The sequence below is a fragment of the Oryx dammah genome, unplaced genomic scaffold (genome assembly GCF_014754425.2).
Source record: "Oryx dammah isolate SB20612 unplaced genomic scaffold, SCBI_Odam_1.1 HiC_scaffold_16, whole genome shotgun sequence".
NCBI lineage: Eukaryota > Metazoa > Chordata > Mammalia > Artiodactyla > Bovidae > Oryx > Oryx dammah.
The window spans coordinates 1,895,495-1,912,188 of NW_024070200.1; the positions used below are offsets into that span (position 1 = coordinate 1,895,495).

The 16,694-nt window shown below is 40.6% G+C and overlaps 1 protein-coding gene across 12 annotated transcripts in view; it reads right to left on the bottom strand.

Annotated features, from left to right (window-relative positions):
* MARK3 (microtubule affinity regulating kinase 3) overlaps window positions 1–16,694 on the bottom strand; it is a 107,521-nt gene that overhangs the window by 22,440 nt on the left and 68,387 nt on the right. For 8 of the 12 annotated variants that reach the window (XM_040256850.1, XM_040256853.1, XM_040256851.1 and 5 more), the window contains exons 4-12: window positions 15,884–15,932; window positions 13,416–13,481; window positions 9,765–9,835; window positions 5,058–5,114; window positions 2,334–2,570; window positions 2,056–2,175; window positions 1,729–1,828; window positions 1,093–1,205; window positions 439–592 (exon numbers count right to left, since the gene is read on the bottom strand). In XM_040256850.1, the coding sequence (XP_040112784.1) occupies window positions 439–592; window positions 1,093–1,205; window positions 1,729–1,828; window positions 2,056–2,175; window positions 2,334–2,570; window positions 5,058–5,114; window positions 9,765–9,835; window positions 13,416–13,481; window positions 15,884–15,932 (967 nt within the window). Of the gene's footprint in view, window positions 1–438; window positions 593–1,092; window positions 1,206–1,728; window positions 1,829–2,055; window positions 2,176–2,333; window positions 2,571–5,057; window positions 5,115–9,764; window positions 9,836–13,415; window positions 13,482–15,768; window positions 15,860–15,883; window positions 15,933–16,694 lie in introns of those variants that run through there. The other 4 variants (XM_040256852.1, XM_040256860.1, XM_040256857.1 and 1 more) reach the window with 2 other exon arrangements.

A 16,694-nucleotide genomic window follows, 5' to 3' on the forward strand; every position in this document is an offset into this window, starting at 1 on the left:
GTGTTTAGACACATGGACAGTTAAGAGTGTGGTCGAGAATGACATGAGTCAAAAATTTAAACCAATTAAGGCAAAACTGGTGTACTATACATTTTCCAGGGCTGTGCTGTCCATTGTGGTAGCCACTGGCCACGTGTGGCTTTATAAATTTAACTTCGACAAAACTGAAAATCACTTTCTCAGTTCAAGTGCTTGATAAATTCCCACGTGGCTCAGGTTTCTACCCAGCCAGGCCTTAGTCAACCCAAGACTACTGAGTGTACCAAGGAGATCAGAGCCTGCAGCACCTGCAGGACTGCTTTGCAAGAAATGCTAGGAAGGGCAATCAAGCAACCTTAACCCCAGGAGGCCATAAGCAAAGGATGCTTGGCAATGTCAGGAGGCCTCTTGGTTAACGGGAGGCCTGGAAAACGCTGGAATGATCTCAAACTTACTTACCATGGTCACTGTACCGCCTCTGCTTCTGGCTTGAAGAGACACTTCTCTGCACTTTGTGGTGAGGAGACTGGCCAGCACTGCTGCTGAGGTCGCTGCTTGGCCTAACCTTAGCAAGTGAAAGATTGCTGCTAGAACTGGAATCACTAGCGTCCAGCTAAGAGAAAATGAGAAGAACAGAGCAAGCCACAACACAAGCCCAAATGGTTTATTATGAAGCTAAACTTCTCGTAACACACAGACCTCTTACAAATTGTTCATTTAGAGAGAAAAAACCCCAGGGTACAAAAGAGACAACCCTAAACTCAGGCAAAAGTATTTTTCTAACTACTGGAAAAATTCACACAAGGATAGATATTTATGTTCTTCTAGGCTTTTTCAAAAAAGTAAAAATGCTCTATTTCATCTGATACTTTACACCATTTTAAAACTATTACTGACTACATAGGTTAACTTAACAAAAGCCAAGTTATTAAAGGTTATTATCTTAAAGTAAAATAGTAGCTCCTAATAGTCATAGGAGTTAGATCAGTCATTTGAAGGTAAATTTAAAAATATTATCAGTGTTATACACACTAAAAAAACCCCAAACTAATTATTACATGAGCCAATAATTTGCAAAAAGGATATTATACATTTTTATCTGGTTATACTTACCTCTGAAGATTTTCTCCCCAACAATAAATATGTAGCTGTGATTTCATCATATTTCATCTTACTAAGAGATTCTTGAATTTCTTCTTGTGTATATCCCATTCCCACCATAATATCTAAAAGAAGGGCATAATACAGTTTACAGGTTTCCTTTGGTTAAAAAATCATTACATTACAGGGTAAACTAATTTCCTTGATTTGACCGAAAAGATCACACATTGTTTTAACATAAATGGGCAGTTGGCTTATTTCTAAGTTACCGAGTACCATTACAGGGCCTGAAGATGACTTCCTAAATATGACAAAACATATTAGCTGCTTCATGTAATCTATACTTATCCCGTTATTATCCCCATTTTGGTGGGTTGTGTCCCACTCTTGTGATCCCATGGACTGTAGCCCACCAGGCTCCTCTGTCTATGGGATATTCCAGGCAGGAATAGTGGAGCAATTTGCCATTTCCTTCTCCAGGGGATCTTCCCAACTCAGGGATTGAACCTGGGTCTCCTGCACTGCAGGCAGGTTCTTTACCGACTGAGCTATCAGGGAAGCCCGTCCCCGTTTTGGGTGTACACATATAAATGAAGGGAAAAGTATGTCACTGGCACACACACTGGCATGCAGGCACAGAGTAATTACCTATTCTTTTCTGGTCTGAGATGTCCAGTTCTGGTTCAACAAACGGTTTCAGCTCATCATCCTCATGCCCTGCGTTGATCCACCTGTCCTTCATGATTTGCTGAAAGGTGAACTGGGTCGTTAGCAGTATAAATGAAGCATTCTGATAATCACAATATTTAGGGAAATTTATGGTTCAAATGATAACTTTTTAAAAATGTCTCAATCTTGCTTAAAAAAAAAAAAAAACCAGGATAGCATTCAATACATCATACAAACTAAGCAAAATTCTAAAAATACTTTTAAAGACTCTCCAAAGTTGCTCTTTATTTCCACTTATGTGATTACCTCTAGAGTGCCTCGTTTTATTGGATTTAGCACCAGGAAACGTTTGAGAAGGTTTTCACAGTCTGTGGACATGTAGAAAGGGATTCTGTACTTCCCTCTTAATACTCGCTCTCTCAGTTCCTTTGGGGAGGTAGAGAGGAAAGAAAACCTCTAAGTCAACTTTTAGGTTAAAAAAGAACCCAACACCCCCACCGAAACAACACTGACACGTTAACTCTTATCATTGGACAAAATCCTTTAAGCTTTCTGAAGGACAAGGATGCAAGTGCTTCATTTACCTTTAGGTTCTGCCCATCAAAGGGGAGCGACCCGCTGACGAGAGTGTAAAGAATGACGCCGAGGCTCCACACGTCCACTTCTGGCCCGTCGTATTTCTTGCCCTGGAAGAGCTCTGGGGCCGCATACGGAGGACTGCCACAAAACGTATCCAGTTTACTGCCAACAGTAAATTCATTGCTAAAACCAAAGTCAGCTATTTTAATGTTCATATCAGCATCTAACAATAGATTTTCAGCCTAGAGGGAAAACATCAAGACAAAAATGAAATTTAACAAAAAATATAATGAACTGTGATAGAATTAGGCATTTCATAAAACCTTTTTGTAATGATATAAACTTAATATATCCTAATGAATAAGAAAACATTCTTTCTAGAGAGAAAAAAAGAGGAGATAATTCAGAATACCTAATGTTCTAGCATTAACAACCACCAAGAGGTGCACGGTGCAGTGGCCCCTCGCTCTTCTGAGAGCACTGGCTCAGACCCCGTGGACACCATCCTCCACCATCATATAGAACGGTCCAGCCAGCCAGCCCTCCTAAGCCACAGATGGAGAGCCTGGGGACATTGGGGCCCAACTGTACAGATCAATTCCAGCACCAATTTAAACAGTAAATGTTCATGACAGAACAATACTGGAAGAGCTTTTTCAGCTAAGAATAAGGGGCTTTTAAAAAACAGATCCTTCTAAGTATCCTTCTAAGTGGACAGTCACATTTCACAAACACTGCTAAAAAAGGTGTACAATGGCTATTACTGAGAAGAAGGGTATCCTAAACTTCATTTAAGACAGAGATCACAGTCATGCCTGCTTGTCTTAACAGACATTTATCACATGGCAATTTTACACCAGGTGTTATATTATTGTCTGGATGCACAGACAGACAGGGTCCTGGCCTCAGAAAGCTCACAGTTTACAAAGGGGAGGAAAAACCTGCTGCTACACCCCAGGCCCTCAGTGCTGTGACCGAGAAGAGGGGAGTGGTGGGCCCGGCACTGAGAGGTGCGGTCTGGCTTCCTAACCAGATGGACTGAAACCACTGCGAGGATTAGGTGACGGCAGTGGGTGTGTGAACGCCAGAGATTTCAAGCAGAGTAACAGTCTGAAAACCCATAGGGTGAGACAGAACACAGTTTGCTCAAGAAACTGAAAGGCAGAGTACGGTAGAGAAGGCTGGAGACATGGCTATGGCTGAATTACAAATGGCCAGTTGAGCGACTTATATTCACAAGTTTAGCTTTTTATCCTAAGGGCAATGGGAAGCCACGGAAAAGTCATTCAAGCAGGGAAATGACAATTTTTATTTGTGTGTGTGTGTCGTTTTTTAAAAAACATTTATTTACTTATTTGGCTGTGCTGGGTCTTAGTTGTAGCATGTGGGATCTAGTTCCCTGACCAGGGATTAAACCTGGACGCCCAATGCAGGGGACCCAGAGTCTTAGCCACTGGCCTCCAGGAAGTCCCATGACAATCTTATTTGTGTTTTTAAAGGACCATTCTGGTTGCAATGTAGGAAAGAGGCAAAATTGGAAGCAGGGAGGACCAGGGAAGAGGCTAGTGTAGTGATACGGTTCCGGACGCCAGGAGACTGGAACTGGACAGTGCAAGTGGGGACAGAGAAAAGCAAGCTCAGCCACACGCAGGGAGCAGCAGCAGGGACCTGGGGACCGAGGGGTGTCAGAGCAAAGGAGACAGAGGCACCTGGGGTACATCAGTCACCACAATGAGAAATACAAATTTAAGTTTAGCAAGGAAGAGTTTAGGTATTTAACATGCTATTTCAAGCTGCCTGAGGGGTGCTGAGGAGGTGTCCTTTTGTCAGCTGGACACTGGGTCCTGGAAGAGAGCTCTGGATGTAGGAACAGATCTGGGGATTAGCAAACCAGAGGTGATGGAGTGAGCGTGAATGCAGCAGGGTGGGTGAACAGAGGAACAAGCAAATCAGTCAGTAACAGTTATGTGAGGAGAGAGAGGAAGTGATGACAAGTTAGGAAAGAATCTAGACAATGTTTAGAGAAAAATGGCTGTGAAGGTGAAGAGAATAAAAGGGTATATTGGGAAGAAGAACTGGGGGGGGGGAGGTTCTTAGGTAGAAGAGAGTGTGGATGTAAGCATGTTTTACACATGCTGCTAGTGAGGCATCAGCAGAGACAGGAGGTGAAGAAGGAGGGGTGGGAGGAGGCAGCAAAGCAGCCTAGGAGGGAGGGACACAGATCCTGAATACCAGTGGGGTCCACAGCAGTGCTGTGCTGTCCTGTAACAGGAAAACTCCACAAGGTCAAGGGTGGATGCAGGTGCAGCTAAGTTGGAGGGCCTGCTGGGAAACAGGGAGTTTCTGCCTGCTGTTTCTATTTTCTCTGTGAAATAGGAAACCTGAGCCTATGCCAGGAATGCGGGCAAAGGCGGAGAACCGTGCAGTAGGTCTCAAATAGCCGCTGCTGTTAGCAGGAGAGAACGCTGGCTGGGGAGACAGACGGGCGCGGGCAGCCCCGAGTGTGCTGTCCAGGGCAGGCGTGCATTTCTGGGTGTGCTCAGCTGTTGGGTGGTGGGCGATTTTCTCCAGACACCAACAATGAGCTGCTTTAACTAAAATGGAGACTAAGCCTTAGGATTTTTTTGAATTTAATAACACAATCTAGTATGTCCCTCATCTGTGTCGTGAGCAGCAGGAGCTGAACACACACGAGGAGAGCGTACACGAGTGAGGGCAATGTGGCTCACCTTGAGGTCTCTGTGAACGATCCGCTTCTGGTGGCAGTACTGCACTGCAGACACGATCTGGACGGAAGAGAGGCAAGGTCACTGATGGTCACTGCTGCAGACTAACGACCAAGATGGAAACACGCCTCTAAGGTTCACATACGCAAAGCACTCAGTGGGCACTTCAACGGCTGTGTGGGTCTCTAAAGATAATTTTCTTATGCTTCATACCTTTCAATTTGGAGAGACTGAGGGGTGAGTGCAAGAAGAGCTAGGTGAGGCTGTTCTTTCCAGTTTTAACTATAAAGTCTCTTTTCAAGCCCTGTCCCTCAACATTCCAGTTATTTCTAAGTGTGGTGCCAGGGCCCAGCAAACCAGTGGGACCCAGAGGGCCCTGGCCACTCAGGCCCAGAATCAGAAGGCTCTCCATGCCCATGTCATCAGCTCAGAGCCAAGCCAGCAGTTGCGGACCCGCCACACCGGGTGTTTTATCAGGTTGGCTCTCCTCTGCCAGGCTGCTCCTGACCACACTCTCCTCCTTTTGGCTAATGTAGGTTCAAGGACAGCAAAAATGACTTCACCTCTCTAATGACCAGCGTCCTCTTTCTTAAAATGGAAGAATGAATGTTGTAATGTATGTGAACTGCAAACTATTAAAACTAGTATGTGCTTTATCCATAAGGATCTCTTCTACACTTAGCAAATGATATCCTTTTATTTAGCCAACTTTGATTACTCCTGGGATTAGCACTGCTATTATTACTATTATTTTCAGCTGCGCAGCGCAGCGCAGCTTGCAGGATTTTCATTTCCCAACCCTAGGGATTGAACCTGGATCCTCAGCTGTGACAGTACCGTGTCCCAAACACTGGACTGCCAGGGAATTCCCTGATTGGCACTGTTAAATAACTGCTCTTGAAATTTCACACTTACTACCAACTTTCAAGACTCTTTTTCTAAAACTTTATAAGCTTTATTAAAATTTTATATGATTATAATAATTTTAGGAAATACAGGAAGTACATACAAGAATATGCTTTTATAACCATCAAACAGAGATGACATTTCCTGTTATTTTGGTGTATTTGCTTCAAGTCTTTACTTTGGTATTATGTATGTGTACTTTAATATATATGATTACATACATACAAAACTGCGGCTATAATGAAAATATTGCTTGTTTCTCCAAATCATCAACTTTCAGTTTAAGCAACATGCACCTAACTATACTGGACACAAAAACTCAGAGAGGGCTGATCTACTGGTTGATATTGGTTCAAAATAAGCAGCAAGGATAAGCTGGGCTGGGGCTGGGAAAGATGCCAGAATCAAGGCTTCACTAAGCAGCTTCCTACTTTATAAAGTGAATACAAAGCTGAGACCCGCTCAGTCACCTAGAGGCACACAAATCCCAAGGCCCAGACACCGGTTCTAGAGCGTCTGTTAGCAACAACGTAGCTCCGTTCTGTCAGCACGGAAAATGGGAGAGTGAAGTAGATTTGTTTCCCCAAAGGAACAGGCTTATTGCCGAGGACACAATTCTATCTTACTTCTGCCTGATCCAACTTTCCCTGTCCCTTCGCGCCCGGCCCCCTGCCCCGGATTTCTCTCAGAAGTTATTTTCAAATTCTGCTTTTGAACCAGATTTGACACTTACCTACCATTTCTCAAAGAGAATTTCTCTTCTTTTAGCTCCAAACAGTGCAAATGCCACAACAACTTGGAAGTACTCAACTTTAAATTACTGCTTTTTCACATTCTGCTTTTAATGTAAAAGTAGTTATTCCTATGGAAGGCTGAGAACCTAGGTTGAGCCCCAGGTTAAAATAAGAATGCAAGCCTAATTCACTTCTGGTCACACATGAAAAAGTAGCGGTAGCAACACAAGCAACCCTCCAAGAAGAGCAAGGAAAGAGGACGGAGCCAGGAATCTATTCTCTGGGAAGAAAAAACTAAAGCAGCACAAACAGTGACTAGGATGAGAGTGGCAAAGGAGGTGGGAAGAGGAGAGACCATCTGCTGACGAATACGGAAAGAAGGGCCTATTTCTGACAGAAAACAGAAGACGCACAGTGTGCTCTGCGTGTGTGGCACACCTTGTCTTCACTGTAAACAGGAAAACTTTGTATTTAGTCAAAGTAATGAGGACTTAAGTTTTTAGATCCTCCAATAAAACAACAACAACAAACCTTTTGGAAAGCATGGCAATTAGAAACAGCAAAGTGGAGGTACCAATATCATGCCTGACCTTTCCAGGTTTACACGAGCGAACTTAAGGAAACACTATGGCAAGGAGAAAAGAGGACATTAATTATAAGCACTGTAAATCAAGTCATTAACTGTAAAAGCCCATAAACTATCTTTTCTAGACCAACTAATAGATTCCTCAACTACATGCTTCAGAATTTGTGCTGGAAATTTTCAAGATGAAAAGCTGCCTGACAGGACTTCCCTGCTACAGTGGGTGGGAACCTGCCTGCCGATACAGAAGACACAAGTCCCATCACTGGTCCTGGAAAACCCCATATGCTGTGGAGCAATTAAGCGCCTGCACCACAACTACCAAGCCGGCAAGCCTGCAGCCCGTGCTCTGCAGTAACAGGAGCCCGAGCGCCACGAGGAAGAGCAGCCCCCGCTCACCGCAACTGGAGAAAGAGAGCCCGAGCAAAGCAATGAGGACTCAGCATGGTCAAAAAATAAAAATTAAAAAGTGATAAACGTCCAAGTCCCCTTGACAAGTCTGATCCTATCTGGGAGATGGGTGGAGAAGGAAGAAGAGAGGAGCCAGAGATCTAGGCACCACACCGCTTCCCTGGAGAAGGTCCAGGCTCACATCTGATCTGAGGGCTGCCAGGAGCCCTTTCCTCACAGTCAATAAATCACACTCACATAAACACCTGCCAGTCACACTCACCTGAGTGGAAAGGAATTCCAGTTTATAAAGCAAAAAAATTTTGATTTTCAGGTGGCCAATTTATAAAAATTAACAGTACAGATATGGAAAGGGCCAAACAGACTTGTTCTGTAACAAAGAGCAATTTGAGCTTCCTTCCATAGACCACAGAATAAGTGATATCAAAACTGGAAAGGACTTCAGAATTAATCAAGTAGAACTTCGTCTTTTTATAGCTAGGAAAACTGAGGATCAGAAAAGTTAAATGATGCTCGAAGTCTGATATGTAACAGGTTTTAATTCAACGTATCATTAAGATGTCTTAAGATTTTAAAAGTAAATCTAAGCAACAGCAAAAGTTAAGACACTTATTTATAAGTCCTTAACTGTGAACACTAGACTACGCAGATCAAAATCTTGAAAATCAGTTAAACCTGCCTTTATAAATATTGTGAAACCCTTAAAGACTCCTGTACTTCCACCTTAACAACTTCACATGTGAATAGAACAAAAATTTTAAGTTTCTAAAAGAAACGAGGCTCTACTGCCATTTACATACAGAACTTCAAACTATGGGAGGATAGTTAGTTTAAAAGTAATAAAGTACCTGCTCCTTCCTTTTACCTGAATCTGAGGTGGGCAAATTATGGCCTGTAGGCTGAATATGGCCCACCACTCGTTTCTGCCAAGGAAGTATTGTTGGGAACACAATCACATGAGTGTATTCACCCAGATATTGTCTAAGCTGCTTCTACACGACAACAGCAGAATTAAATAGTTGCAAAAGACTGAATGGCCTACAAAGCCTAAAATTTACTATCTGGTACTTTACAGAAAGTTTGCTGATGCCTACTCTAAGTAAGACCACACCATAACGATTAAGAATTTTAGTTTGGAATCACAGTTCCTGAATCAATGTAAGTCTGCTATTTGCCAGGCATCTAATTTTGGGCAAACTTTGTAATCTTCCTGTGCCTCAGTTTCCTTATCTTTAACAAATGAGCACAATGATCTTCTGGACTCCCCTCGTGGCTCAGAGGTTAAAGCGTCCGCCTGCAATGCAGGAGACCTGGGTTCAATCCCTGGGTCGGGAAGACCCGCTGGAGAAGGAAATGGCAGCCCACTCCAGTCTTCTTGCCAGGAGAATCCCATGGACTTCTAGAGAAGCCTGGTGGGCCACAGCCCATTGGGTTGCAAAAAGAGTTGGACACGACTGAGCGACTTCACTCACTTACGATAATCTTTACTCACAAGGCTGCTGCAAGATTCACATTAATGGAGGTAAAGGATTTAATCCAATATTAGCGGGTAAGGATCAATCAACAGTTACCTTTATTAGAGACTTGTATCACATTTATGCTCAAAACCTACATATTAAAATGAGTCTCTTTAAGGCAGTGGGCATAGACAAAGCAAGAAAATAAGTCATTAATTCACAGGTTAAGTTCTGTTTGGTTTTGGCTTATGTAAGACAAAACCTATAATGAATTTTGAGATTGTAACACTTTTGCTAAAAATTGGAAACAGTTTTAATGCAATCACAAGTACTCAAAGACATTTTTTTAAGGCTCAACTGTCAAAAAACTAAGGTTAAGAGTGGGACTTTAATTCCAATTACAAAGCTAGAAATAGAACTCATAGCTGTCTCTAGCACAGTGCTTTAGGCATGAAAGCATTTAATAAATTAATAAATTTTGTTGCATTGAACTGAATGGCCAACGCCTGCTCCATCCAATGGGCCTTATGACATTTACAGAGGCAAAAACTTGTTTGCTTCAGGGTTTAAGCCAGATAATGTTATTTAATCAATAAACTAAACGTGCAACAAGCCATACCTGTCTAAATTTAGCTCTTGCTTCTTTTTCCTTCATTCTTCCATGTGCAACCAAATAGTCAAACACTTCACCTATAATTGAGAAAAATAAAAGTAAGCAGAAGTCCTATTTCTGAGCATTAACTTTCCCATAAATTAAAGATGCTTCCCTTTTAGCAATGCTGTAACTGTAATTTTTAAAATACAGTTATGAAGATAAACAGAAATATGTGGAATCTGAACTAACCCAGCCTTAACTATCAGAGAAGTTTACTGATAAAATCTTTTAAGTTATAGAAAAGCCTTAACATTAAATTCTCATATATTTCAACTGTGACACTTTTACTTTAAAGGTTTCGTTTCCAGTATGCTTTAGTAAAAACTTGGTAATGAAAATTGAAAGTTAAAATGGAAATGTTATTTGTGTTCAAAGAAGGTGTTTTCACTATAGGATTATGACAAAAAGCGTTTCCTAAATTCATTCATGCAACAAATAATTACTTAGAGTATACTAACTGATGAGAACTGTTCTTGGCTCTAGGGAAATACAGAAGTGAACAGACCAAAGTCCTTCTCCTCATAGAGTTTACATTCCAGGAGGGAGTAGACAGATAATAAGCAAATAAGTGAATATACGGTGTATCAGATGATAAAACGTACTGTGGAGAAAAGTCAGGGGAAAGAACCAGGGTGTGCGTGCATGCGCATGCGTGAGCGCTGTGCCGCCCACTGTGAGGAGTGCATGCTGTAGTCAGCTAAAGCATTTCGATACTTAAAAAGCTTAGTTTCAGAACTTAAGTATTTCTGAGGAAAAGCTTATTCTGAACTGTATATTAGTATCTCTGACTTTTGAACTTTCAGCCCTAACTCTGAATAAATTTTAAAATAATAAATGGGCATAAATATTTTCAAGTTATTAATGATTGCATAATGAAAGGAATTACATACTGTTAATTTATACTAAGCAATACATTTAACTATGGTGAATTATAAAATTAAATGTCAGTATCTTCTCCAAGAATGCCATTCTATCTGCAGAATAAAAAATATGTCAAAAAAAGTGAAAAAACAAAGATGTGTGCATACTACATGGAACAGTTTTGACTTTAAAAAAATTTATGGATTAAACCCAGTAGTTGTACAGTCACACAGATAATGTCATTGTAAATTTAAAATATTTTAGGATTCCAATGCAATATAAATCTGTTAAGAGATTTTGGAACCATAAAGTCATACTCACAATCACTGTTATAAACCAGGCATACAACCCAGACTCACCTACCCCCTCCATTAAAAATGCATTAGCAACCAGGGTAAGCAACTAAATTAAAAATCTCTGCATGATATTATTTACTAGTACAACAGTGGTTCTCCCCACCCATGTCAAGACAGTTCAGAAAGCCCTTGGTTTAGGTCCTGTCATTCACTATAACCAGTGATGAAACCATGGGCACCAGACCAACTTTTCAGATGTTCATCTGTAAAAACTAGGCAGTTGCCCTGGATGACTTTCTGAGATTCTTTCCAATTCTAAAATTCTATGATTCTATAAAACTGAAAAATAGGAGGCTAGGGAGGAGTAGGTAGCCAATTTAATGAAACTTTAGTTGTTCAAATTGGCAAACGTATCAACAATAAACAGCTGCCTTGGAGACAGAAGGTGCTTTGTTGAGCTGATTAAAACAAATGGCCCAAGCCAATAAACCACCACTGATCAGTGCTGTTCTAATGTTAAGCAACGCACTGAGCCCTCAAAGGAGGGCTGTGTGGCCACGCCCACTGAGTAGTTCAGAAACATGCCACTTCTAAGGTCACACTGCCAACGAGGGGCACTGGCTAGACGGACTCCATGTTGGTCTTCTCCAGAGCCCGTCCTTTCGGGATGGACACTTCTCCAATACAGAGCAACTGCTCTGACCCTGTGACCTAACATAGATGAAACAAAAAGCCATGACTGACTGACCAATCGGGAGAGGCTAGGTGGTATTAGAAGGCTGGGGCTCCAAGCCTGGCAACATGACCCCAGGGATATTTCCTAGCCTCCATCTCCACACTCCCTGCCTGGCCACATCATGGGCCCATTGTGGAAGCCGAAGGAGATCCAGTAAGAGGAAAAAGCACTTGTACACTGTGGAGGCTCCACAAAGGAGAGGATTACGAACGGTAAGAGGAGTAGAGAGCACGGGAACTCCTACAATTCATGAACTGAATTCAGCTCTTCCTACTACTCCTCAACTGTGGAAATCCCAACTAAAACCTCAAACCACACATTTAAAATACGAAGCACACAGCTAATACTGAACTGCTTCTGCTGCTGCTGCTAAGTCGCTTCAGTCGTGTCCGATTCTGTGTGACCCTATGGACAGCAGCCCACCATGCTCCTCTGTCCATGGGATTCTCTAGCAAGAATACTGGCACGGGTTGCCATTTCCTTCTCCAAATAATGAATTAGGAGTATGAAAAAGTGGTGTCAGGGGTGTGCCTGCTCTGCCCACAACAGATTTACAATCTTTTATTTAGTGGTCAACTCATCACAATGAGGCTGTGATTCAACTTTCTGTCTCCAGGTTTTACATTCTGGATCACAGGGCTTGAAATCTATACTGTGGAGTTAAACAGAACATGTCTCTAGTAGTTTAAAATTTCATTAATTCAACTCAATTCTTATTTGCTCAGAGTCTGCTATGTGCCAGGCACTGTACTAGAGGCAGGGAAAACACAAAGACAAACAGCAAAGCTTCTGCCTTTCACAATGAAACTTCATGCTTGGTCCAAAACCTACAGCACAGCACAGCCGTAACCGTGAAATAAGAATCTCTGTGAAAGAGAACAGCTATACATTCATTTCATAAAAATGTCTACATTTATATATCCTTACAGGCAAGGAATTACTAGTCTTTAATCTTTAAGGAAATCTAATCATATACACTGCGACCACCATTTCTGGCCTTGGGAAACAATGGGCACCACTGATGCAAAAATCTGATAAACAAATCCATCCAACATGCAGTACACATTTATTTCAAACAGGCTAATGCATTGATGCTTTTGAAAATTCAAGTACTGGAATAAAAAAATGTGCTATCAACAATGGAATATTACTCTGCTTTAACAGGGAAGGAAATTCTGACACACGTTACAACATGGATAAACCTTAAGGACATTGTGACACAGAAGTCACAGAAAAGACAAATACTGTATGAGTCCACTCAGATGAGCTCCCTAGAGTAGTCAAATTCATACAGACAGCAGAATGGTGGTTGCCAGGGGCTACAAGGAGGGAGGATGGGGAATTATTGTTTAATAGGGACAGAGTTTCTATTCTGGGAAAATGAAGACGTTCTGGACATGGATGATGGTATTGGTTAACAATGTGAACGTACTTAATGCCACAGAACTGTACACCTGAAATGGTTAAAACGGTAAACTTTATGTTATACCATAAAAAAAAATCCAAGTATTTGCATATTATCAATTAATGATGGTAACAATGAAACGCTTAACAGCAACCCACTGAACTGCTAGGAATCAGCTTAGCTTTTCTGATTCTCATCCTAGTGTATTATGATTCTGAAGGTTACATGAAACTCTATCAATTATCTATATGGGCAGTGAGGTTGCATATTCTTCTAAAAGAGAGAGACGAAAGAAAAACAATTTATAAATGCCTTACCTCCACTTGCATACTCCATGATTAGGTAGAGTGTTTTGTCAGTTTCAATGACTTCGAATAACTTCACTAGGAGAGGAGAGAAGATACAGGAGAAAAAGAAACAAATGTCTGTATGTACATACCATATACATATAAACTAACCACAAAAAGTTAACTTTTTCCCTGTTAATACCTGGCCCTCCAAAAAAATGATTTTAAGAAACTTTATATTACAACAGCAGAAAAGATTTTATAAAAACATGGAATTCCATAAAAATAAACATAATTTCTGGGTTCTCAAACACTGTAACTTCAGGACGCACTCAGCAGTTGATCTGCTCTCCCTTCAGGCCCCTGTACGATGTCTGTGTCTATCCTACTCCTGTCTGTTCAAGTCCGTTCACCTGTCATTGTGGGTTTAAGGATACATAGAATTCCACTTGAGACTTTTGTTGCTTAAGAAATTTATCACAATTCTCAGAGAAAAAGATTCCTTTCTTTTTTAATGATGTATATTTTATTTTTGTTTGTCCAAGCCATGCAGCATGCAGAATCTTAAGTTCCTTCACCAGGGATCTGACCAGGGATCCAACCTGGGCCCTGTCAGTGAGCGTGCAGGGTCCTAACCACTGGACCACCAGGGAATTCCTAAGATTCCTTTGTTTCTATTCTAAAGCCAGAAATTGAAAAATAGAACAGGTTATACTGAAAAGAATTTTTTAATTATTTTCAATGGGTCAGTGTGACTGCTATAGCAGTCTCTTATTACAGATAAAACTAATATTTCTATTACTGCTAATTCATAAAACCATAACAAATCAATCAGAAATATGTAATTTTTAAATAAAACTGAAGTTGATTTCTAAAACTATCAAACCACTATGTCCCGTATCTATTTTGTTAATACATATGTTACAATTAAATTCAGCAAAAAGGAGAGCAGTGAGGGAGAATGCTAGTCTCTTCTGCTGTGGGTTATTTTCTGATGCTTTAATACAGAATATTAAATCAAATCAGTAGCTTGCACAGTATTCGATGTGTTTGTCAAACTGGTGAGTTAAAACTATCATATCATTTCTAAGATGGCATATGTTCAGGTTGTTAAGAAAAAATATTTAAATAAATTTCAGACATATGCTGGTAAACCGTCAACATATTAGTAAATTCTATAATTTCAATGCAGGGGGAATCCCCTGGCAGTGCAGTGGTCAGGACTCTGAGCTTTCACTGCAGGGGGCCTGGGTTTGATCCCTGGTTGGGAAACTCAGACCTGCCAAGCCAAAAATAAATTAAAAAATAAAATTCCAATGCAAATATTGGCTCTTCTTGGAAAACTATTTTAATCCAATGGGAATTTATATTTTCAAAGATATGTCATTTAGTAGTAAGCAGAGAACTTCAATCAGGGAACAACTTAAGAAAAAACAAAACAAACTGGCTGGCTCTTGGCAGTGCGTTGGCGGCGGGGAGTTGGGAGTTTGCAGTCCAGTGCTGGCTGGCTGCCCTCACACAGCGGCAGTGCAATATGGAGGCCTCTTCGCGCTGCCATATCCTGCCACAACCCTCTCTATTCTCCCCAGCCCTGTCACAGCCCAGATATGGATCGTTTCACATCTTAACTAACATCACCAATAAGGGGATAATGAGTTGGTAGCATTTTCTTGGTAGCATTTCAAATATTTTTAGATTGCAGGACCTATTACTATATAAGAAAGCAGTTGTATTATTTTAAAAGATCTGCATTATGCATGGAATCAAAACTTTTCACTGAGGTGTGTACACAGGGTCAGCTTTCATGTTGTTCCTACAACGATGATGAGGGCAGGACCATGACCCACGCTGATCTTTAGACACACCTCACTGCATAAAGCAAGAGGACATAGAAAGCAGGTCTGTACAGTGTAAAACAATTCACACCAAAAAACTGTATTAGATAGCAAGTACCCTGTATGTTTTTTTGGCCGTGCTGAGCAGCATGTAGGATCTCAGTTCTCTCACCTGGGATTGAACCTGTGCCCCCTGCACTGGAAGCATGGGGTCCTAACCATTGGACTGACAGGAAATTCCCTTTATTTTTTAAAATATGTTTCAATGCACCATTATTTTCTTAGGGATACAGCTAGAGCAAAAAACACCTTTGAAAACTTTAGCTTACTGTAATTCCCTCTATCTAAAATTTAGGTACAATTATGACATTTTGATATATTAAAATTTAGAAAATTACAATCTGATTACAGACATTTCTACTAAATTAAAGCTTTACATTTAAATGTTTAATACTGAATCTTTTAACCTATCTTTAGCAATTTCAAAAAGTTAACAGAAATGATCAACTACACACACACACACACGCACATATATTCTAAAAGTGTACCTGGAATGGGAGAAGGGAAGAAATCTCCTGTCACTTCTGGAATATATGTTTAGCTTTATGAAAAACTTTCAAGAATGCATTTAGACCCAAAAGTATTTAAGAAAGCAGAAAGTACCTATGTTTGGATGATTTAAAATCTTCATTATTCTCACTTCTCTGAAGAGCTAAAAAACAAACACACACACAATCCCCCCAACACACATTATTAAACATTATATTCCACAATAACAATATAAATTAAATTTTTCTCTCAGATAACCGATTCACTGATAATGTTTAGTAGTCCACATCTAAGACATGGAAATTCAGAGTAATTATGATGTAGCTTTGTTGTCTAATACTAAATGAGTCAATTTTAATGCTCCAATACTAATGTGTCAGTTTTATTGTATGAAAAAGCAGAGTTCCCAGAGGAGGATGATATTTTGCTATTGTGAATTATACTTTGAATTATATTTTGCTATCTTGAACACAGAAATCAGATTTAAGCAGGAACAGTTTGTTATTGGACTTAGTCCAATTCAGTATCTATCGAGGAATTCTAATTCTACAAATCAAAACTTGTACAGTCCCAATGAACTGTATCATGAGTGTATTAGATTGATAATTCCAAGTAATTCTATAAGGCTTTAAATAAAACCACTTCAAGCTGCCTAGCCATCACACAGAAAAGGCAGAATATTAAACTGTTGCTGTACAAACATGCTGTGAATTCAGAGGCGGGTCACAGCAACATGATCTGGGCTAATATGAGATCTCATAAAATAATAGAATTTTAAAGGCCATCTTAGACAACCCTCCTGCAAACCAGTGGAAACCAGAAAAAGAGAGGAAAGATCTTCCAAGGTTCTCCTATCTTTCTATGGGGAATGTGGTTACAACTAGTCTCCTAGCACCTGGGATATCACAGCCTGAAGGAGGCAAGG